This window comes from Porites lutea, chromosome 3 (assembly GCF_958299795.1).
Source record: "Porites lutea chromosome 3, jaPorLute2.1, whole genome shotgun sequence".
Lineage (NCBI taxonomy): Eukaryota > Metazoa > Cnidaria > Anthozoa > Scleractinia > Poritidae > Porites > Porites lutea.
In genome coordinates this window covers 49631366-49654021 of record NC_133203.1, presented here as the reverse complement: position 1 = coordinate 49654021, position 22656 = coordinate 49631366, and the positions used below count along the sequence as shown (strand labels likewise).

At 38.9% G+C, this 22656-nt stretch overlaps 1 protein-coding gene across 1 annotated transcript; it reads right to left on the bottom strand.

Moving 5' to 3' along the window:
- Nucleotides 1-1438: 1438 nt before the first annotated feature.
- On the bottom strand, nt 1439-15630 carry LOC140931352 (uncharacterized). The gene is made up of 7 exons (XM_073381151.1): nt 15376-15630; nt 11804-11856; nt 8173-8326; nt 6973-7156; nt 6129-6283; nt 4560-4759; nt 1439-3312 (listed from the first exon to the last, which is right to left on the bottom strand). Exons 1-7 carry the CDS (start codon nt 15436-15438, stop codon nt 1902-1904), a joined length of 2220 nt encoding a protein of 739 aa, XP_073237252.1. The 5' UTR covers nt 15439-15630; the 3' UTR covers nt 1439-1901.
- Between the last annotated feature and the right edge of the window lie 7026 nt (nt 15631-22656).

The window sequence follows — 22656 nt, the reverse complement described above, 5'->3', positions numbered from 1 at the left end:
TAATCATTTTAGTAAGGTTTCAAAGATCTCTTTACCGTGCACAAGATAGATGACAAAGTTGTCTCTGATCGTTAAAACAGTTGAAGTCATAAGCGGTAGAAGGGACGAATGGGTTAAGCTAAAGAACCTTGGCAGAGAATACAACTGACGAAACTAAACCGCCAATTTCTTGTCCATAAACTCCATATTTTGTTCATTCAAAGTACAAAAGAAAGTTATGTGTAAAGTGAGTCTATTAAAACTGGGCAGGGATTTTAACATCAACATCCATTTCAGCACTGAAGCATACCCTGCCAACTCCGCGGTTTCCGAGGTATGGCCAGTGCCTTGCACGTGCACACAACCATATGACCCGGGCATTGGCAGTCATGGACAGCTGTTTCGTCCTCATTTCTCCCGTTAGGATTCATCTGCATGGCATTATCCACGCAAAAGATCTCATTTGCAGGATAATCGACCCCACCGTGTAAGGCCGGTCAGGGAAGAAAAGCACCGCCAGCTCCACCGCACACAAGTGGTAGCTGTATGCTGAGAACTTTGAAACATTTCTGGGCAAGCGCATGGAGATGGGATCAGCTAATTGACCGGTGTGCTATAGTGTTGAAATTGGTATTATTTTTACATCAACCTGGTTGGCAAAAATTGTCCCGAAAAAACCTTTTGATCACTGGAAGAATGAACAGATACCGTATTATGTTTTGATTGCTGTTCATTAGCCTTGAAGCAGAATAATACTTCATTCACTACCATGCGTCTTTATTAACGATTACACAAAATTTCCCTAGCCATTAAAATAATTGTCCGTATTTACCAATACATATAATATTCTTATCAAGTTATTAAACACAGAAGTTTTCCTTCCCAAGGCAGGTCAGACTCGATCCTTGAATGATCTTGAATCGGATACATAACTCATCTCGGATTATCCCTACTTTATAACTACATTAGCTTCACTTTGACAATGTTTTATTGATACTATTCTCTTAACAGTCGATTCACAACTTTCGCATTGCCCAAAGTACACCTTATTCCCCCTCCCCTCCCCCACCCCACCGCCGCCAATTTTCAATTTCTCTTGAGACGACTGTATCGCCCAGGAAAACTGGAAGCAACAATAGTTATGCAAAATTGGGTGGGGGTGGGATATGGGGCAAACAAGGTGCGTAATGGGCAATGCGAAAGAAGCAAATAATTCTTGTTTTTCATTTTATTTCGATACTGTAATAACCTACTTGATTGTTAATGAAAAATCTTCTCCTCGGTCCCCAGTCTTAAGTTTTTCCAGGACGATTATAATCGTCTAATGAATAATATGTTACTGATATTTATTGCAATTGCATCACCCCCATTCACGACAACTATATATTACATCAATGTAATAACATATCCTACAATGTGATTAAATAAATAATAAATATAGTTTTCATTTTTGTCAAACTAAAATTCACATTAAAAGGAATGTATTTTACTCTATCTGAGTTGAAAGTAACGCATAAATCACTGAAATCAACGGAGTATATAGCTCTTTCTTCAAAATAATGTGTTCCATAGTTACTAATCCTTCTCACCACAAGTCGTGTACCATTAAAATGAATCAAGCTTCACAATAGGAACAGGCTGCATGTCGTATAGGTTTGAAGCCTTATAATTAGAAAACTGATTTAAACCTTACGCATGGGGCCAACTTTCTTTTCTTTCTTTTCTAAGAGTGGGTACTTTTTTATCATTTGCTTCTTTGGAACAGTGTTTCAAGTTTAAGATAGCTCTGAGAATATCACATGTATATTTTCGTCTGAGATAGCGTCAGATCAAGCCGAATTTGTCCAGAGTGGCTTCCCCGCATTAGGTCATAGTGAGAATAAGATTACAGGTAGCGGTACATATCAGGGGTTTTTCAGTCTCTAATGTAGGATGGTCATTTCCGATCTTAAAATATGCCAACAGTAATGCCACTCTTTTGGTCGTTCAACCATTAATTTCCACTGTGTTATCTCCAGTCCCTGTGCGTCCAGCATAACCTTATCTGCCTTGGTTTCAAAGTTAGTATTGAGACCGTTGTCTTCGCCTGATTTGATACGTTGGCGCAAGCCAAGCTTCTTTCCAAAGTCTTTAAGATTGAATGAAGAGCTTCGTTTTATTTCCTTCGAAACTGTAAATGCCTTGACGGTCTCTTTTTCAAGGGAAATGTTCTCGCTTTCTAAGGCCTCTGCGTCTATTTCAACTTTTCCTGTTTTCTTTGTTTCTGTTGTGCTTATTTCTTCATTAGGGGCCTCTGTTGGTGTGCAAACCTCCTCCTTATCCTCTTTATTTGACCCGTGGTCATTTTCATGTCGGGAGTGTTCGGATGACTTCGTGAAATTCAGATCCTCGCTTTCCGCTTTTGTGATATTGTTCTCCTTCCGTATGACATTAAGTACAATCGCATTTTCTTCAATATCTCTTTTGATCTCGTCTTGTTTTGAGTCATTGACTCGTTGTCCTGGAGACTGTTCCTCGTTACCAGGACGAGGCACAAACTCTAGCTCCTTAATGGAGCTCATCAAAGACTGGAGAAGTCGTTGATTGGCTAAATCTAACCTTCTCCTTTCCTCCGACTCACCATCGTGTGTTGCATTGTAGATCCCCATATGAAAACATGATGTGTCTGTGCTGTTTCTTTCAGGGCGAGTAACGCTTGTGACCGGGACTTTCTCTTGATTCTCAGCGAGATCTGGGGCCGAGTACCATACGGTTGGAATTTCCGCTGCACTCGACGAATAAGATACCCTTTTGTGAGATTCTTTCTTGGCGTCATTTTCGTTGTTGTTAACAATCTTTACATCCTCCCTATCTGCCGCAGATTCTTGTTCCTTCGTAGTTTCTATCTTTTCTCCATTCTCTTCGTTTCTGTTCATGTCCACACTGCACTCAGTTGCTACATGGGTCCAAGCTGCCTTCTTCCATTTCATTGAGCTCGAGTTCACACTTCCAATTACAGTCTCCTTGTCACTAAAGGACACTTTTCTTTGAAGATCTTTCTTTTCCCCTGCCGCTGCTCCTTTGAGTTTCAGAAACCGAAGCACTTGATTAACTTGTTTGGTTTGCGCACTTACAACTGCCTCGTACCCGAGGCTGAGACGAAGACCTCCGATGAACTTCGCCTTCTTTCCGACGGAAGTGCGACTGTCAGCTATGCATATCTCCAGCGCACGGCGTTTAATTTCGTGATAGTTGATGCCGACCACAAGATATTGTTCATTCCAATAAGGATCTTTTCCTTTTCGTGCCTTTGTTCGGCACTTGGTTGTCTTCTTGGCATCGGCAAGAAGATAACTAAGGAGAAAACAAACAAACATCAGTTAAAGTTAATATCAATTACTTTAGCCTCGAGAAAAAGTATCGAGAGTTGTCATAGCTTACTTACCACTCAAGCAAGTGCTATTGAATAAATACTTATTCAAAAGACAGAATGTTCAGTTGAACTTCGCCACTTAATAAGGAGCACCTTTTGAAATCTCAGTTAAATTTTCGCCAGCCCCGTGGCGATTTTTTACCAGTTTCGACATTTGCACCATTGCATGCGTGTATCTCTGGACATAAGTGACTTCAGGACACCTTAATCAAGCCGCGAGTTGTGGCACCATGTCTTGAAGTTTTGCAGTAAGCCCCCTGTGTTAACATGGTTTTTAAGACAGTTCCAAAAAGGATATTCCTTGTTCATTATACAAAATCAAAAACGGGGGTCAGTTAGCATAAATCTTAATGACGGACATAGGCTACTATCTTTTGATGTTCCGCCGAGGCAAACTCTTTCAGTATTTTATCATCGCTACACGTTAGCTGAGCCCATTGTTAGGTCTCATGCAGCCTACCCATAGTCTGTCAGAGAGATTTTTCTCTAAATAAAAGAGATGCCTCTAGTGTGTTAGAAGGGTCTACACTTAAAGAGACGTAAACTGGAGTATGACCTACTTTTCAGCAATGGGTGCCTAATAGATGAATTTCAGTGCTTAGTTTTCCCACCAGCGTTTTGTCAAAAGTCAGTTGTTTAGTTGTAACTTCAGTAGTTAGCCTAAGAAAACAGCCTACATTTCGAGACTCCACCGCTGGTTTCCGCTACAAATGACTTCTGAGAAACGACAGAAGAAATAAGTCCATACTGATGACGTGTCACTACCCATATTTGGGTAGTACTTCTGGCTGGATGAAGCAAATTTTCAACCAATCAGTAGCACTACCCAGCGTGACGTGTCATCAGTATGGAATTTCTACGTTTGGTTCCTCAGACGTCATTTCGCCAGGAAATCATTGGTGGCGTCTCGAAATGTGGGCTGTTTTCTCATGTTATTTTTAATAGTGTGTTGTCTGTTATGATTCCTTTGGCTTCCGTTTAAAGACTTTTGCGGTTTTGATTACTCTTCCTGTTTAGGAAAGATGGTATGGCGAGGAACCTGGAAGAGAATGCTGCTCTTCCCCACCCCCCCCCTCCCTTCCCCTCCCCTGTTGGGTCAAGACCTTGCCCACAGGGAACCCAATATTAGAAAGACAACTTTTTCAAGCGAGCACTTCTCGTTGCATACCATTTTGAGAAAGTCTCTGTTGAGCCCGGTTTTCCTTGCGGTAAATCCCTTCCTCGGAACAGGTGAATATGAAGAAAGCCTTGGCTTGATTGATTACTTGTGTTTTGTTTGTAATGTCTGGCATCCACTTCAGTTTCTTGTGAGCTACTGTAGAGCAGACCCACGAGGATTCTCGGTCTACCCAAGGAACTTAGAGGTTGCTGGGCAAAAAGTGAAAAATAGAAACAATATGAGCCTTCCCCTCCAACAACTTGGGTTTCTAGGCCACAAAGAGAATCTTGGGGCACACGGGAGAAAGAACACTAAGGAAAAGCGAAAGATTATACATTCTTCCAAGTAAAAACAGTCCTGACTCCCGGGGGCGGGGGTACTTCCTATACTGGGAGGCTCCACTCGAAAGGGGTGCCTTTCTCAGGCTTAAGGTATATTAAAGGTTAGGGAAATCTATCATTTCGGTCTGTAAAAATCCGTAAAAACGCCCAAAAGGGCTAACAGCCGTGCATTTTACATCTGTGAAAAGTCAAAAAACGCTCTGGTTTAGTGATTTATTCATATTTAGGAGATAGTACATTTACAGCAGAAAACGGGTGCAAAGTTCTAAACAAGGTATGTGGAAGGGATACCATTTGTCAATAGAAGGTATACGAAAGGGATATCTTTTCTGTCAAAAATGATATATAAAAGGGTAAGGGGTTGGACCTCGAGGCGGAGCCATGAGGGCGAGAGGAATAATTGTTTTAGTAAAATCCAACTAGTTGGTTAAAAATGTCGAGACAAAACAACTTTATCTAGCAAAACGCGATTCAGCCGCCATTGTTTTGGTTTTCAAAGCCGGCGTTTTTCGCTACTAGTGGGCTATAACATATAGCCTAGTAGGAGCTCCACCAATCAGAACGCAACATTGATAATAGGCCACTAGTTGGATTTTACTAATTTATGATACAGAACGTAGGACCTGTAAGACGTTTGATCAGGAAGACATACCAGAAGTGTGAAAATTTCTCAGAGATGAAACCGTTGACAGCTGCTGCGCCATTTTTTGGCTTGTCAGGATGGCGTTACAATAGAAAATTTCTGCTAAAAATACCGCGCAATCTGCCTTAAAAGTCCTACACATTACTGGACACACACCCCCCGAATCACGCTATGTCATGTGCTTACGGACATATATGCGAGAGCATATTGTCGCGTTGAAATCACGCAATGAAAATATGGGGTGACCAGAACCAACCATGAAAGAAGTGGACAAAATCATGGCAAAATGTACAGCGACACTTGAACTTTTGCTTTTCACCGAGTCTAACTGCTGGTATTTCTTAGAAAAACTTTTCTGTTGTTCGGCGCCCTTCTGACAAGGCACAAAATGACGAAACAGCTGTTGAGGCTCTATCGGAACCTTACGGATTGTAGTGCACCAGGGTTTCTCCAAGTCTCCGAATTTGTTCTTGAATTAAGCTCAATTGGCCTTGGCCAAAAATGGGAACAGTCTTCCGAGCCTCGCCCGAGGCATAGCATAGCCTTTGCCACGTATATGTCCCTTACGTGACCACGTGACCACTGAAGACCCACCTTAAGAATGACTTGAATGTCCAGCGGATATCCCATACCACCCAGAATGTTCTGTGGAAACAGCTGAGTAACCTGGTCAGCTTCTCCAACGAAATGAACAGCAAGAGTTAATTCTGGCGAGTTCTGCAATTCTGTGTACGTCACATAGTCGCTACCTGGTGTAAATTGAAAAGAAGAAACAAACGTTCAGTGTATTAATCCTTACCTCGGCTGTTCGGTAAAAGTTGGATAGCGCTAGTATTTACCGGATAAATCACCATACAGCGGATAAGTATTGTTCAAACCAATTGCGCTATCCATTGGATAGCGATTTTTGCCTTATCCACCTTTTGAGCAGCCAGGCCTGGAATGGATTCACTACTTTTTGGCCCTGCCCTGGTGGGGCTTTTAAAACAATTCTTAATTTCGATTACAATTCATTTGAAAAGTGCCAAGAAGAAGATCTTGTTTAATTTTTACCTTGCTGGAAAACTCGACTCCGTTCTACTATCTTATGATATACGGCCTGAGGCGACCAACAAGATATGTAACATGTATTGTCTTACTCTTGCTCCCTATGTAAACTTATAACCTTGCACTATATTTGTCTAGTTAAAGGAGCTGTGCCACGAAATTTACCAAAATTTAAACAAAGGAAACTGACACCAAATGAAGTGAAACATAAAAATAACAGCTCAAAACTTAAAAAAAAGCTATGATTTTGTCATCCACAAGTAATTCCCAATTTTCGTAACGAATAAGGACGAGCAAGTGGCATTATAAACAAAATGAAATCACTAGCAGTGTCACAGCCCCTTTAATCTCTGTAAAACTCGGATACTATTGTCAGTCTTGATTTTCTTACCTACAGTATAACGAACATGATTTTGGCCTGTAATTCCCGTCATGGTGACAGTGATTTCTCCTCCGTATTCCTCTACGCATGACAGTCGGAGCGTGACTTCCTCGACCAGCAGACCACAGCAGCCAAAATCTATGTGCCATTTGATACACCCTGTACTGGATCCCGGCACCCTCTCTAGGTACACCTGTGGACAAGAAAGAAACTGGAAATAAAGGTGGGAATACCTTGAGAGAACAGGCAGCCCAGCTTGACCAATACTTAAGGCATAACGAATATTCTCCTTTTCCTGAAACCAATGAACTTGGGGGCAGTTCTCTTCTTATCAGGAAGACATGGCTTTACATTATAGAACAACATTTGCCATTTGATGTCGGCTAATTTTACACTGGAAGGGAATTATCCGTCAAAGACGAGTTGGTGTTTAGACGAATTTTAGGCCAACATTCGTCTTCGTGATTCGTCCGACACGGATAATCCGTCATTGAATTTATACCTAGACGAAGAACGAAGACAGTTTTGGCCTAAATTTTAACCTGAGAAAGAATGATACCTATTTCTTTGGAAGATTTCTAAGCATAAAAAGAATCTCGATTCCTTTTTTTCCCGTACCAACTGGTTAAACACTTCTCCAACATTTCGTTGTTGCTGTATCGCGGCATCTTTATTTTGTTTCCGGACTTATAGACGAGCCGATAGTTGATGAAATCAATGTCCACTGTTGCCAATTCAATCATGCACTTTGCCAGCCAACTATTTAGCTAAAATACTCCTCAGTCTCTAAGAATTTCCTTCAAGCAACTCCTTAAAATCGATTAAAAGGGCTATGAGCGCCGCCAGTTTGTTTCCTTTTTTTCTGTCTAAATCCTTCCTCAAACTAAAGATTCGTATAAATTTGTCTCTCGAATTTATACCTAGAGGAATTAATGAATGCAAAGAAGATCACCGCCGTTAAAGACGCAACTTATGCACTTGCGAAAAGAAAGCCTGAAAAATTTCAGGCTTGTCAAGAGAGTCAAACCCTGGCATCTGCGATGCAGGTACAGTGCTCTAACTAATTGAGCTCTTGTAGCGAGCCAACAGGCAGCTGGTCATTAACTGATTCGCGATATACCCTGTAAAGCTTAGTAGTCTGACGGGTAAAAATCGCCAAGAAGGATAACCGGTTGTCTCTAGTATAAACTCGGCCAACGGGTGCGTTACCTGGCCAATGTCTTCGTTTAAGTGTCGGCGCACGTTGTCAACAGAGAACATAGCTTTATCCCATCCCGGGATTACTCCCTTTGAGGATGGATCTATGGTATCAAACCAGTCTCTGTAGTAACTGTCACACGTGGTACTGTATCGTAAACGGAATCTGTGGACCAAAGAAAGATCAAACTTTAACAACTGCCTTGTTCGATCTTGCGTCAGATGTTTCAAACAACATCTTTTGCTGTCTTTGCCAATAAGGCGGCAAACCAACACATTCGTCAGCCTCGTCCCCGCCCTCCCCTCCCATTTTCTCAGGGAAAAGCAGTTGGAACATGGTTGGCAATTTATCCTTGGACCGTCCATTTTTCACCAAGTGGAAAGGCCTGCATGGGTAACAGCGTAGTTGAGGCCTTTTCGTATAGATTACATCAGTAACTCGAGACAGTAATAATAACTGATAAACTTGAGGTCGACGGTGCGCTCATTTTTCCCCCCTCTATCCATCAATGATCCCTTTTAAGAGCATTTAAAGCTAGTCAAAGCTACATAGAAAAAAGAGAAGTGGAGAGAAGGATGTGATGTCACCGGGGATCGAACTCGGGACCTCGCGCACCGAACGGACCGTGCACTAACGCTTAGCCTTGTCATCAATAGCACGCATTTGCCGCGAGCTTTGCTTCCCTTGTTGAGGCAAACAGAACGAGTTTTTATATATATATAGCCCCAGGCGGTTTCAAATCTAATGGCAAAAAGCAGACCCACTGGAAAGATTCAAGAAAGGATGTCATACCGGACGCAGTATATATTGACTGATTATATTTTGTCCGGTAAAATCATCTAGAAATCCCTAAGGGCATAACGCTGAGGCGAGTTGCATGTTTTCCCCTAAATTCCCGGATGCAACGATAGCAATATCATCACGGGTTTGTTCTTGTTTTTTTTTTTTTTTTTAAACAAACAAGTTGAGTTATTTTCCCATTGTATTTCCCCACGACAGAGTTGCCGCACTATTTTCTTTTACCATTTTTTTTTATAGTGGTATCTAGCCGAAGTTTTGAAGACATTGCCGCCAAATAGACTTCTTCAATTCCGTCAATTATTGTTTTTTAGCGTTTTTTCTGCTCCAAAGTAGCCAATATAAAAACTAAGAGTGCAACCTTTGCCTTTTTCTCTTCTCCTCCGTTCTTCCTCCTCGCTCTTTCTTTTCTCCTTTCCTTTTGCTTTGCTAGTGTAATTTCGAACTTAACCGGACCCCCAAAAAACTGTTTGGGAGCCCTTTGTCACCCAAATGGCTGAAATTCCGCTAGCTTCGTTTCCAAAAAATCGGCTAGATATATATACTGCTGACATTTGCAGCTTTTATTGACCGGTCTTTATTGGAAAGTTAGGCAAACGTTTTTTGAGGCAGAATTTCGTGTGATTGTAGACGTCTCTAATTTCCTTTGTTGCTCAGGAAACTGAATTAGGAGACGGCTGCACGCAGGTAGCCTGAGAAAACAGCCGACATTTAGCGGCGCTTCCACTGGTTTCCCCGCGAAATGACACTTTCGCGGGCAAACCAGTGGAGGCGTTGCAACATGTCAGCTGTTTCACGCAGGCTATCGTGTGATTAGTGACCATTAGGGAAAGTTCATTTAATATGACAAGGGGGGGGGGATGAAGATATTGAAACTCGAAGCTTGAAATTTTAGCAGCCCCCCTCGCTAGCGGTTCAATTTTTTAGGAGCCCCTTCCTTGGTAGTCGAAAAAATTTCAGAGCCCCCCCCCCCTCCTCCTTCAATTCCTTTGCTCCCCCGAAAAAAGATCGCTAGACTGTATTAAATATATTTACCGTTATTGTCTTCAATGGTTTATACTATGACAAACTTGAGATACAGTTGTGATACAATTTTCTAAAGCATTTTTGGGATGAACAAGAGTGTAATAATTACTGAGACTACATTTGTTATATCTGTAAACCACGTGATATAGCTGAGTTGCACAGGTCATTAAATTGTTGAGTTGAAAACCATCCGATCTGTATGATGATGTCATGTGTTGGTTTTGAAGTATACAAATTTTCGGAGCCACCCTCCTAGCGCAACAATTTTTTCAGAGCCCCCCCTTCGGGTGTCTAAAAATTTTCGGAGTCCCCCCTCAATATCTTCATCCCCCCCCCCCTTGTCATATTAAATTAACTTTCCCTTAGTCTAGGATAATCTTCTGACGAATATACGGGGAGAAAAACATATATATTTAGAACTGTAGTTGGTAAGAAGTGAATAATGCTTAAAGACAAACATATGCTGCTCTCCCAGGAAAACAAGATAATTTATTTTACTGATAATGAATGTTCCGCTCGCTTGTCTCTGTTGCTATATAATTTCATTACCGGGTCAACCACACAATCACTCTGGTCCGTAGAAACTTATCTGAATATGATTGGGAAAAGGCAAATAGAAATTGTGGCTGATGCGTAGTGATTTATCATTTATTTTGAATTTTATTCTGAACTGGAATCACAAGGCATCTATATAAATAATATTCATCGAATTTTGAAAAAAGGAATTGTGATTGTTTTGATCGAAGCTATCATAATTAAGTCTTCATTAAAAAATACCCAAGAAAAACATCAAGCATTAATTGTCTGCTCTAGTCATGCGGTTGCCACTGCGAACATCGAGACTCAAAAGTCGAGTTTTGTTTAAAATTTTATCACTTTATTTTTGTTGTAGATAATAGAAATCTGATCTTGCTGACAATATTATAGACATCGACAAAAATTCGAGTTATTTATTCACAGTTAGTTCATTTGTCGTGGATCCTAAGTAAATTTAAGTTGCATGTAAAATAGTCAGTTTTTTTTAACTCGTTTAATTAAGCCTCCTTAACTGCAATGAATATTGACCGTTTGATTTAACGCACAGGGAGATATCTTAGCTACCTGTAACGTTAAAAATCTCTTAGAGTAAACGGGATATGTAAAGTTTAAGCCAATTTTGTTAAGTGCCGTCTCGAATTTGAAGGTTTATATGCGCATTTTTTACGCCACGACTCGCTGTCAAGCCCCTCCGAAACTTGCGTCTTTGTTTCAAATTTTGCATAATTTTGCCTGAACAACTGACGATCGGTCGGTCGCTTGTTTTTGTGTCTCGGCGCGAGGTCTTAAATCTACTCTTAACCTGAGATCAGACCCAATCAATTTTAGCAGCTTCCATACATTCTCTCCTACGTGGTCGCGTTAAAATTGGGACTGATACAAAGTCTTTCACGCCTGTGCTGCTACGGCCAGATTTTGATTTCGCCTTTCCCGCCAGAATTTTATTTAAAAAGCAAAGTGAAAATAGAGCCTGATCGCAGGTTAATCTACCATAGCCACCCCCGTTTTTTATCATATAGAGGCTACAATGTTTTTTATTTTCTTATAAAAGCATTGTTGTTTATAGTCACCTTCAGGTTGCTTATGATAATCACTCTAAATCAAGGCGATGAGTATCAACTTAGAATTTTAATTTCAAACGCAAAAGCTACGAGTTAGTTTTTTTATTTGTCTTCCATAGGTGGAACGCGTGAGAAATAACTGTCATTTTAAATAAAAATACACTTTAGCTTTGCTGATATTTTTACGTCTCAAGGAAGAAATTAAAGCAATTGTGCTCACCTTGATTCGATAACCTCTTCCTTGTTTGGGGTAAAAGTGTAACTTGCCCTTTGCTAAAAATAAAAACCAAAATAACAAAAAGGGTCAGAGCACTATAAAATCAAACACCTTACCTTCCAAGTCGAATATGACATGCAGGAACTTTTATAATGGCTATACCATAAACATATTAAAAGTCTACAGTGACTTCTTTTTTTCATTGCCCGGCTCGAGTCGCTCAGTATAACAATCACTGATCCCTGATTCCTTTTGTTGCTCTACATGACTCGATGATTAGGCTCACAAGATCATAAACTGGCAGACTATTCGAACACTCGGGAGACAGCATTACAATTTGGGCATCTATAACATCATTTAAATTAAACTGAAAAGAACCCGCTTCAGAAAAAATTGTTACGTGGTGAATATCACTTTGATGGCCTGAAAACCAAATTTAAATAAGTAGTAAAGCTATTAATATGGAAATAATGAGATGTGAATTTCCGGGCCTCGCTCTTTTTTGACAAAATAATAAGCCGATCGCAGTAAAAAATTTAATACTGAATTCAAAGCCAAGAAAATGTACACTGCTGGACATCGCTTTAAAATAAAAACAACTTTATTGCTTTGTTCGAGATACAGAAGCGTTTTTTAACGGTTTGAAAATAAATTATTCCCATTTTTCTGCGACACCTAGTGTAATCATACATAATGAAGAATCTCGAGCAAATATTATGCCATATTTTAATGAAGAGAGCTTTAATAATTCCAAATACGTTTCGATTTCCATATTTTGCATTTATCGTTAATATGAGTTTTCACAGAAACAAATTGTTTCTCATAGCTATATTGTATTTCGCTAGCCTAATCTGTCTTTCACGTTTGTTTTGGGAAAGCAAACTAGTGTCTTTTATTCTTACTTGGTGTTTATAATTCATTTTAAGATGATATTGATTGAAGCCCTCTGAATTCAGTGGTACCCCTTCGGTTTCTGATAGGGCAATGTGTACAATACCCAATAAATAAAAAATTATGATTTCCTTTTTCGTAGCTTTTAGGAACCAACAATGAAAATGAAAGGAATGCTCAGAGACGATGTACCTTCCGTTCAAATAATTGAAAATTTAGCGGTTACTCAAAGATGGACCGCAAAATAATAATAAACAAAGAGAGATTTAGGTTGTTTATTGTTTACACGGGCATTCGCAAACCGGTCGGTTCACGGTTTGAATAAATGGTAAACAAAATTCAGGACTGGTAAATTTCATTCCGCAGTCGCGTTTACCATTTGCACAAAACAGTTCCATTTACCAAAAAAAGGGTGCAAAAGCCAGAAACTGGCATCAAAGTTGACTTTGAAGAAATGGAACAGGAATTTCTCTCTGCAACATTCCTTCTAGAGAAACGGGATTAACTTTTCAGATGTTTTGTTGGTTGTTAGCGCTCGCTATGCTCTGGGTTGGAACGGTAAATAGAACACGCCGATTTCTTGGGTCTTTCCAGCGGAAACTTTCCGGGAGCAACATCAGAAAAGGTAGGCCCTATTTTTCCGGACGGAACGTTCCAAACGGAAATTCGTGTTCCTTTTCTTCAATTAAAGCCATCTTTGATACCAGTTTCAGTCCTTCGTGGCCGTTTCGGTTAATGCCGGAACTGATTTGAACAAACTGCAAAAGTTGATTCCGGGACGAAATTTACCAGCCTTGAATTTTGCTTACCATTTAACTTACAGTGTGAACCGACCAGTTTGCATTGTAAATGGTAAACAACCGTTGCTCCCAGAAATCTTTCGGCGGAACGACCAACCGGAATTTCAGGAATCTTTTGGTAAATGGAAAGCGCCCCGAGAAATGCGTTTACCGCTGACAGTTGTTTTACCAACCAACAATAAAAGCAATAAAAGCAATCCTATCTGGAGAAAGAGAATTCTGGACAATTTCTGAACTAACGATGTCTTCATTGCGAAGAGGTTTAAACTCGCGTATTAAAACAGCAAACGCCAAACGTAAGATTCAACTTCATGACAATTTCTCAAATTACGAAATGAGCAGATAAAAACTGTCAGCCTGGCTTGAAACCATTTATTTATAACGAAGAGTAAAACGAAAAGTAAAGGGAAAGCGTTGTCACTTGATATAAGTTGAGGAAAACGTCATTCTAAATCTGATCTCTGTGATATAAAAGTGTCCTTTTATGAAGATAAAAACTCCTGTCTTGTAAACAGCTCTAGTAGCTGACTGATCTGCATCTTTGTAGGTCTGATATACCCTTTTTGTTAAGGCCAGTTTTTAATGGGGAGTAGGGTTGCTTCGACTTTCGCCAATTTGCTTGCCCCTCCCCCCTCCCTGATTATTTTTGAAGGGAGGGGTAGATGTAGATTAATGATAAGAAATTCAACCCTTTGAATGCCAACCCAAACACACACTAGCAACCGGTAGCCGTATTGGATTTTTTTACGAAAATGTATTTTTAGCAATTTAAGACCTTTAACACTTAATAATAACTTCTCTTTTGTTATAATTCTTGCCTTCAATAAGTAAATACAATAAAAATGTAAGTGATGTGGCAAGGTAGTCACAACTATCATGGCAGGTTCTTTCAATACTTCACAACAAAACATCAACTTGTGGTGTAACTTTCGCTAACTTCCTTAAAAAGCATTCCGGTCAGCAGTTTACATTATAATTCCTTCTCAGACTCTTTCAAACAACGACAGACGAAAACGCCGAGCAACCGGGAGAAATAAAACTATGGTAAGGAGAGGAAGTCGAGAGTCAAATAAATGAATTAATGACCGTAGGAAATTAACCGAAAGAAGGAACAATCAAGGTTTCTGACTAGAATTCAAAAAAGAAAGAACAAAAATAAATCGCCTATCGTCGTTGAAATAATTTGTAAAGGTCAGTGAAGGTGTACTACAGGGTAGTTTCCTTAGATTCTTTTCAACTTCTACTTTAAGTCGTGAAAGCCTAGGGTTGCTATTAATATTAAAGGAGATATATATATGTTGAAGAAAATATTGGCCTTTTGTGAATGCGTCTTCTGTCGCAGTGCCCGTCTCACAATTATGTTGGTTAATTATTCACTCTTTAAGTGAAGTCTTGAATGAGATCCAGTGGCATGAAATGTACTGGCTGGGTTGTGTCAGTGTTTCCTCGTAGTTCAAGGTTATGGAGCATGTTTTAGTTTTATGTGCACTAATCGCCACTGAAGAGAGATAGTGAATACAATTAAAAACTAGGTCGAGGAGATGACAAGTAAAAGCTAAAAAGGAAATACTAAATGAGTGAAAGATGAACGAAATAACATACAAACTGAGTGATATTTCACAAACGGTCGAACGAAAATAAAAGGCTGAATGAAGAGAATAAACATAGCGAGGATAGCAGTGGAACAGACACTGCGTCAAATAAAAATACTGCTGAATAAGCAAACAGGCAGACGAAAAAATAAATACGCTTGCATACGTAAATGAATAAGCTACAAAAGGAGTAGTAATTTTAAAGACATCACTGCAACTGGCCAGCATGCGAGTAGTTTTGGAGAAGTGCACAAGATACCGTGTGGGCAAATGATACTGCTTGAGAACTTACCCCAAAAGAAGATACCAGAGTCTTGTTATGCACAAGGGAGGATACTTGCTTCCATCGTGACATAATAGGGCGATCTTGTGTAGTTGCAAAACAGGCAGGCACAACAACAAAAAAGCACGCTTATATACCACAGTGTATAAGGAAGTGCTGTATCAACTAGAACAATACTTGGCGGCCGTGAAGACCGATCTGAAGAGAGCTGATCATACAAGAAGAGAAAGAGAGTGTAGATACAAATAAGAAGTAGTTAAAGAAAACTACTTGAAAAAGGTTATTGAAACAAGATCTGAATCAATAGTGCACCGTGAAACGAATGAATTATTAATTAGTAGAAATAAAGCATTTAATGGCGGAGCAGCATATTTCAAAGAACTGATAATCATATTTTGGAAAAAAACGTAAGTGAAAATTGACCTTCATTTCTCAAGAGCTTATAAAACATTAAAAATATTACCGTGGCTTTCAAAATATCTCAGTAACCGCTATTTTACGATTGAGGTGTAGTTTATAGTTAAATAAAAGCCTCTCCTCTCTGTTAAGCAGGTGGTACTAGTCTAAGGCGGAAAAATATAATCCACTCTAATTACCTCCATCTTGAAATCATTTAATCCTTCGCAAAACTGACGCTTATATAAAAGACACTTAAGTGTGGCATAAAGTACTTCTTGACAATTTTCTTGTACGAATAGTGAGAACGTGGTAGTTTTAATAATTAGGCAACAACTGATATTGACTGTCTTTTCTTTATGTTTAATTATGGCATTTGTAATGTGTCTCTGGGCAGAGAAGGGAAGGTGTTTAATGTTTGCCAGGTCTATTAAGGCTCTTGGTCATTCAGTCTATTTTTCAGTAAGTCTATTTCTTCTTCTCTGTAGAGATTTAAAATGTAAGAACTCCCGCTCCAGTGATCAATAACTCTCTGTGCGGAATCTTTTTTTCCCTCGAGATGCGCTGACCTAATTAATTCCCCTGTTCAGTTTTGTGTTTAGGGAGTTTTACGAAAGCTAAAAACACCTTTAAACTAATAAATTATCCATAACAAAGAAGAAGTCGTTAAGGCAAAAATAAGACAAACTGCCATTGGCAACAGACCGTTCTGGCTAGTTATGTTATTTTTTGTTTTTGGAAAAAAATAATCATGTAATGACATGCAGCTCACGAAAGCGACCACCGAAATTGCCAAGAATTAGTTGTCGTCTGCCGAAGGTAACCCCCTCTCGAGATCGGATTTCACCTACAGTGTTTTCACTGAGAAAGCCTGGCTTTGTATTTCGGATGGGTGATCATTTAAGATAGGTCAGTGGTCACATATGGGGTTCCTCTACATCGTTTTTATTTTATTTTATTAGCTTCGTCAGATGTGGCAACGAAACCAAACCAGCCTGGACTAAATATTTTGTTTCCCTGTTTGAAGATTGTTTTTGCCATCTCGCTCCCTTTATGGGGGAATAACTGTAAAGAAAAGTATAGAAAGAGCATGTACACGCACGAATGGCCCAAAGACGCGCGAGTGGGCAAATACCCTCGCACGTATCTCCCGTTTTCATGGAATATTTTTCTGCCAGGTTTCATGACGGTCTCATTAACGTCATAGCGGTGCTGCCAAATCAATTTCATTTGCTGTCAGCTCTTATATCAAATAAACAATGTTTGGATTCTTGGAGTCAATATTTGCCGTCCGAGAAATTTTAATTTTCATGTCGCTGTGACATTATGTAAAAGCAAGTTTTCAGAGTTTTAAACTACCAGAACAGTGGCTTGCAGTTTTTTCTCAATATCGAGGGGCTGCGTGCATTCGCAATAGCACACTCTACATTGGGTGCTTTCTACTAAATTTTCTCTTGCGAGTATAGTTTATGAGCTAGTGACATTATTTTTCAAAGATTTAACCGTATAGCATGATATATGTAACCAATATACTAAACAATATTTAACCTATCTCAGCGTGAAACCTCCACAAAATGTTTTGAATTTTCTACATTTGAGAGAGCTGCCGTTTTCTTCCCAGACGAAGGTTCGTATGCAGTCTGGTTCGTATGCGTGGCTGAAAACTAATAAAACGCTATTTTTTTCTCGAAAAAGATTTTTAATGCTAGGATGTTTTGAAAATTTCCAGATATCTTAGATATAGACTTTCTAGTTTTTAGGGATACATTAAGCAGCGTTAAGGTCATTATTGCCTAAGTAACGAACGTTGTCAACCAATGTCATTAAATTGAATTCCGGCCTTTTCTTCAATAAAGCTAAGTTTATAAGGTTTTTCTTTTAAAGTATCGAGATCACAGTTTTTTTCCTTTTTTTCGTGTAATAATTTCAATTAAATGAGGTCTCGACGCAGTTTGCGGCCATAAAAATAAACACGAAAAATTGACAGAAATCTCTGTGAATCTTGCTCAATTGAAATAAAACGATAGTTAAGTGCAACTCTTACCATGACGCAAGCTTTTCTTCAAAACTTTTCAATCCCTGTCATCCCAAGATTCGTATGAAAGGTCAGTTTGACCACCTGAAGCCGCTACAATTGAAATGTGGAGAGCAGCGAAATCCCTGTGCTTTTAATTTCGTACGTAAATGTATTTGTGGCCGTGTACAGCCTTATGGGGGATGAACTTAAATACCTATTGTGGTTAATTAAAGGTACTTCATGAACTTTATAATTTAATTGACAAGCTTTGGTCAAGCTTAATTCTGATTGGTTAGCAGGTATTGGTCCGGAAAAGAAAAATATAGTAAGTACTTAATGAGCCTCTGGTAGCTAAAAAATAATGTTTATCAACGCTACGAAATTAAGCTGTCACGGGTGTTTACCTTTCTCCTTTACGTTAGTAAAAATTTCTTAACTTTGACCGAAAAATATTTACTATGAATATGTTGGGTGAACAAAGCTTAAACCGTCCTTGAACGCAACATTTATATTTTAACAACAGCTTTAAATTCAGTTTCGTGTTTTAGCAAAATAAATCACAATTTGACATAAAAAATGTAAAAAATTGACTTTTCAGGAAGGCAAAAGTTAAATGAGCACGTTTATTTTCTCGTCGCCGGAGGAAACTGTTATTTGTGTGTTGTGGCTAGTTACCTGTAAAGCGGAAAAGATTGCTTTTCTGTGATTGGACGCTTGGTCAGCCGTTTAAAAAATAAGAAGATTAAGATTAAAAGCTAAATGTTTTACTAGAATAGCAAAATTTTATTCATTTCATTTTTTTTTGAAACTGTAAGGCCAAACATCCATCAAGTATATCCCTCCGCAAGAAGCCGAGTAACTGCTGCAGAGGGTCCCAAAATAGTTTACTCTTTTGCTTTACTAAATTGTATTTAATATCATTTGTGTGGGATTCATATTGATTGGCGAGCTCAAATGCCATTAACCCAGCAACGTTTTCTCACTCGAGAGGGAATATCGCACAAAAAACTACCAGCCATTTGTAAGTTATCAGAATTTAGACAAAGTAAATATCTCATGCATACGATGAGAAGACGACATGTACAGTACATCTATCTGGCATGGTAGAAAATATTCTATAAACCAAGATAAGCAGGTTGGGGGTTAAGTGTAAGACACTTGTAGGATTATCAGGCTTAAAGTGGATTTTCAGTATAAGTTTATCATAACAAGGGGCTGAAAATAAACGATTCCATTGTTTTGGACCTTCAGCTATAACGATCATTTTTAAAACTCCGCAAGTTTTTCTTTTCATTACCCACTTTTCAGTGGAAAAAAGGCTTTGTCCATCGTTCTTCATCAAAAAATGGGCGGTTGCTCATAAAAAAAGGAAAATTTGGAACACAAACATTTCATTGAGACAATTTTATAAACTGAGAAAGGTCGTTTTCCATTGTATTTAGTGTTAAAAAGAAACACGTATTTTAGTATCTATTGTTTCGTTTCCAAATTGTAGGTGTTTAACTGCCTTAAGAAATTTATAAGTGCACAACATACCCACTTTAACGAGCTTTTCCAAAAGGCATAAACCTTAATTATATCTTTTTTAAACAATTATTTCTTAAAATTCAGTTTTCTTCTATGATTATTTATTTGCTGCCACTATAACGTGTGACCTTTGTTAAACATTTGTGCTGGTGCGTGCTTAGCTCTTCTAATAATTCATATCAAAACTCCCGCATTCTAATCACTTTCGTCATTGCGGTTAATTAGAACTTGTTAATATTCAATTTTGAAAAACTGATGACAGCCACATTCTCCTCCTGCGGTCAATTTAAAGATTTTACGATTATTTTTTTCTATCGGACAGAGAATTCAAACTTTACTTGTACTCACGATTTTAAAAGTTAATAATAATAATAATAATAATAATAATAATAAAATAATCATAATAATGATAATAATAGTAATAATAATAATAATAACATTTTTATAGCGCCTATCCGGTAATAAATCTAGGCTCTTAACAAAGTGAAAAAATTAGAATTAAAATTGATTAAAATAAATTCAAATTTAAATAAAACACACATAAAATCAAATAAATCTTCCTAATGACTAAAATAAAAGTTCTTAAAAAGGCAGCTTTCAAGTTTCTGCTTAAAAAGACTTAGATTCTCGCATGAGCGTATGTCGTCAGGTAGTTTGTTCTAAAGTCCGGGGGCTGAGACAGAGAATGCTCTAGATCCATAGGTCTTAAGGTTAAAACTAACAGGATTCAGACTGAGCGTAGAAGATGGCCGAAGTGATCTAGACGGTAAGTAGCGGGTGATTAGGTCTTGAATATAGGTTGGAGATTGCTACTTCAGAGCCTTGAAGGTAAGTACAGTGGTAGAATCTTGAATTTAATTCGTCCGGGCAGGTGATCACCTACCTCATTCCAGATTCCTCTCCCCTTCTAAGTGGAGGTAGCAGGGTTAGACGAGACGACCATGGGGTGAGATTGATTCTTTACCCTCGTGAAAACTTGCTCATTCGTTTGCCACCTGCACATCGTCCCATGATACCCTTCAGCCACCTCCACACCACGCCCGATAATAAATATGGAATCAAAAAATTCATTCTTTCGGTTAGGCCATCTGTCCATACTATTAAAAAAAACACCAGCTTTTCTCTTTCTTCTGGACGGAATTTTTCGAAAATGCTCTTCGGGATATTTTCTCTGAAAGCATTCTACACTTTTTCGACCAAAAAGATGCGCCGAGTTTTAAATTTATCGGACGGCAAATATTTTAAATAGCGTTTTAAAACTCCATTTTCCACTTTGGACAAGCCCATGTTCGATATATTAAAATTTTAACGTGACTCCGAGGTTTTCTGGTCATTTTTCTCTATTTGGTTTCCTTTTCTTTGTGCTCAAGTCTCTTCTGGGAATTGCAAGACAATGGAGTCGTGAAAAAATTGCAATTTTGACCCCAAAGCCTCGGAGTAATGTTAGAATTTTAATATAGAGCGGTTTTCATTTGAGTGTCGAAAAGTAATTGGTTTTGCACTTTCTACACGATGCGATTGGCTTAAAAGATTCGCGCCACCTTTTCATCCAATCAGAAGTAAAACCAAAGCCAATTGTGACGCGCTCGCATGCATTTTCCCGCGCTTTGCGTCAGCCACATGTAATTACTTCGAGTTTTGATTGGTTCAATGTATTGTCTGTGTCCTATGTGATTGGCCAGAGTAATTACTTTGGTTTTGGTTTTACGACACTCAAAGGAAAACCACTCTATCGAATGTAAGCTATTGTCAAGATTGTGCCCCCGATCTTTTGCATATTCGTTCCTTACAACCAGGATTCATATGGTTCCTGTTTCAATTTCTCGTCGGACGATTGTAAGTCCCAAAAGAAATTGAAGACAATCTTTATGCAAACGTTTGGAGCGAAAACAAACAGTATTAAGGTATTTTTGAAAGGGCCTATTAGATGTTAGTTCTTGGAGGGATAATAGTTCCGGCTACATATGCGATTGTATATGATAAGACACTTGAAACACTAAATTCATTTTGATTTTGGATTTTGGATCGACTCCACGTGAAACCCGAAGAATAGTAAGCGCTCTAAAATAAAAATAGTGTACCCTTTCCCTCCCCCTGAGTGATATTACATTATACCCCTATCACTCTTTAACGGTCAGCTCTCGACAATTGTAGCATATATCCCCCTCTCCTTGAGGTGGTAGCCTGCGCCACAGACGAAACTAAACTCTGGTTAAGTTCGTCTGCGAAACAGCACCGAAATCCTTGTTCTGGGTCGCCACCTGTTTACCAGGAGTTGAGTACGCGTCATCATGATTGGCCTGTTAAAAATGTTATTGTCGATTTGCCAATCAGGTTGAAAAGAATTCGAAACGCACTTTTGGTAATTCGTCGAGTCCGTTGAGAGCCCAGAACAAGGATCTTGGTACCGCTTCGCAGACGTAACAAAACGGGGTTAAGGTGGACTTCCACCGTCGCGTAATTTTAACGTATATACGAGAGTAACATTTAAGTGCATAAAAGAAATAGAGCCAAGGTATGAAGAGTCGTGCTTAAACGTTAAATTTTCCGCCTGGTTGAACTTTACGTTCACGCGCAACCTTTCATACATATTTGCCTCTACTTTATTTGCGAACGTAAATTTTACGCGCGTATGTACGTAAAAATTGCGCGATAAGAGCGAGGTTCAACTTTTACGTTTAGGCGCGACCTTCCATACATTGCCACTATCTTATTTAGGTGCAATGCGTAAAATTTACGTGCGTAGGCTTATAAAAACAAGGCAACGGTGGAAATCCACCTTAAGATAGCATCTGCAACACATGCTTCGAGGTTGCTGCTTGGGGGAGGCGACTGCAGCCAGTAACAGCGTTATGCCTAAGGACAGCGGCTACAACATGGCAAGCATCTAAGTGAGTGCGTTCAATTGACAGTACTCTGGAATAAGAATACTTGGAAAAACTTTAAAAATCACTGGTTTTGACTTTCATTCTGTGGTAAAATCATACCAGAAATCCGGTGGTCCAAAAACTGGTAGTTAAAAGAGATTTGATAGTTAGTTACTTCTTGAAGCATTGAACAAGAAAAATTAAACTAAGTCTTAAAAACGTTACTCGACGCTTCGATGTTTCGAACATCATTATTAACATTTCTCACTCTTGGTAATGATGTTTAAAACATCGAAACGCCGAGTAACGTTTTTGAGTTTAATTTTTCTTGAAAGAGATTTGTCACAAATTTCTACATTTATTTTTTCTCAAATACGATCAATTGAACTGAACACACCCTCAGTAAGCAATAGAAACTGAGAACCAACATCCAGAAACATCCAGAAATCTGGTGGACATGAATATAACATTGCTTTGGTCCAA

Bases quoted from the DNA above. Each gene is read 5' to 3' on its own strand.
- LOC140931352 (XM_073381151.1), bottom strand. From the start codon at position 15,438: ATGTCACGATGGAAGCAAGTATCCTCCCTTGTGCATAACAAGACTCTG. The intron at 6,284-6,972 runs GTAAGAAAATCA...AATTTACACCAG, and splicing joins TCATGTTCGTTATACTGTAG to GTAGCGACTATGTGACGTAC. The intron at 4,760-6,128 runs GTGGGTCTTCAG...CTTTTTGCCCAG, and splicing joins ACATTCAAGTCATTCTTAAG to CAACCTCTAAGTTCCTTGGG.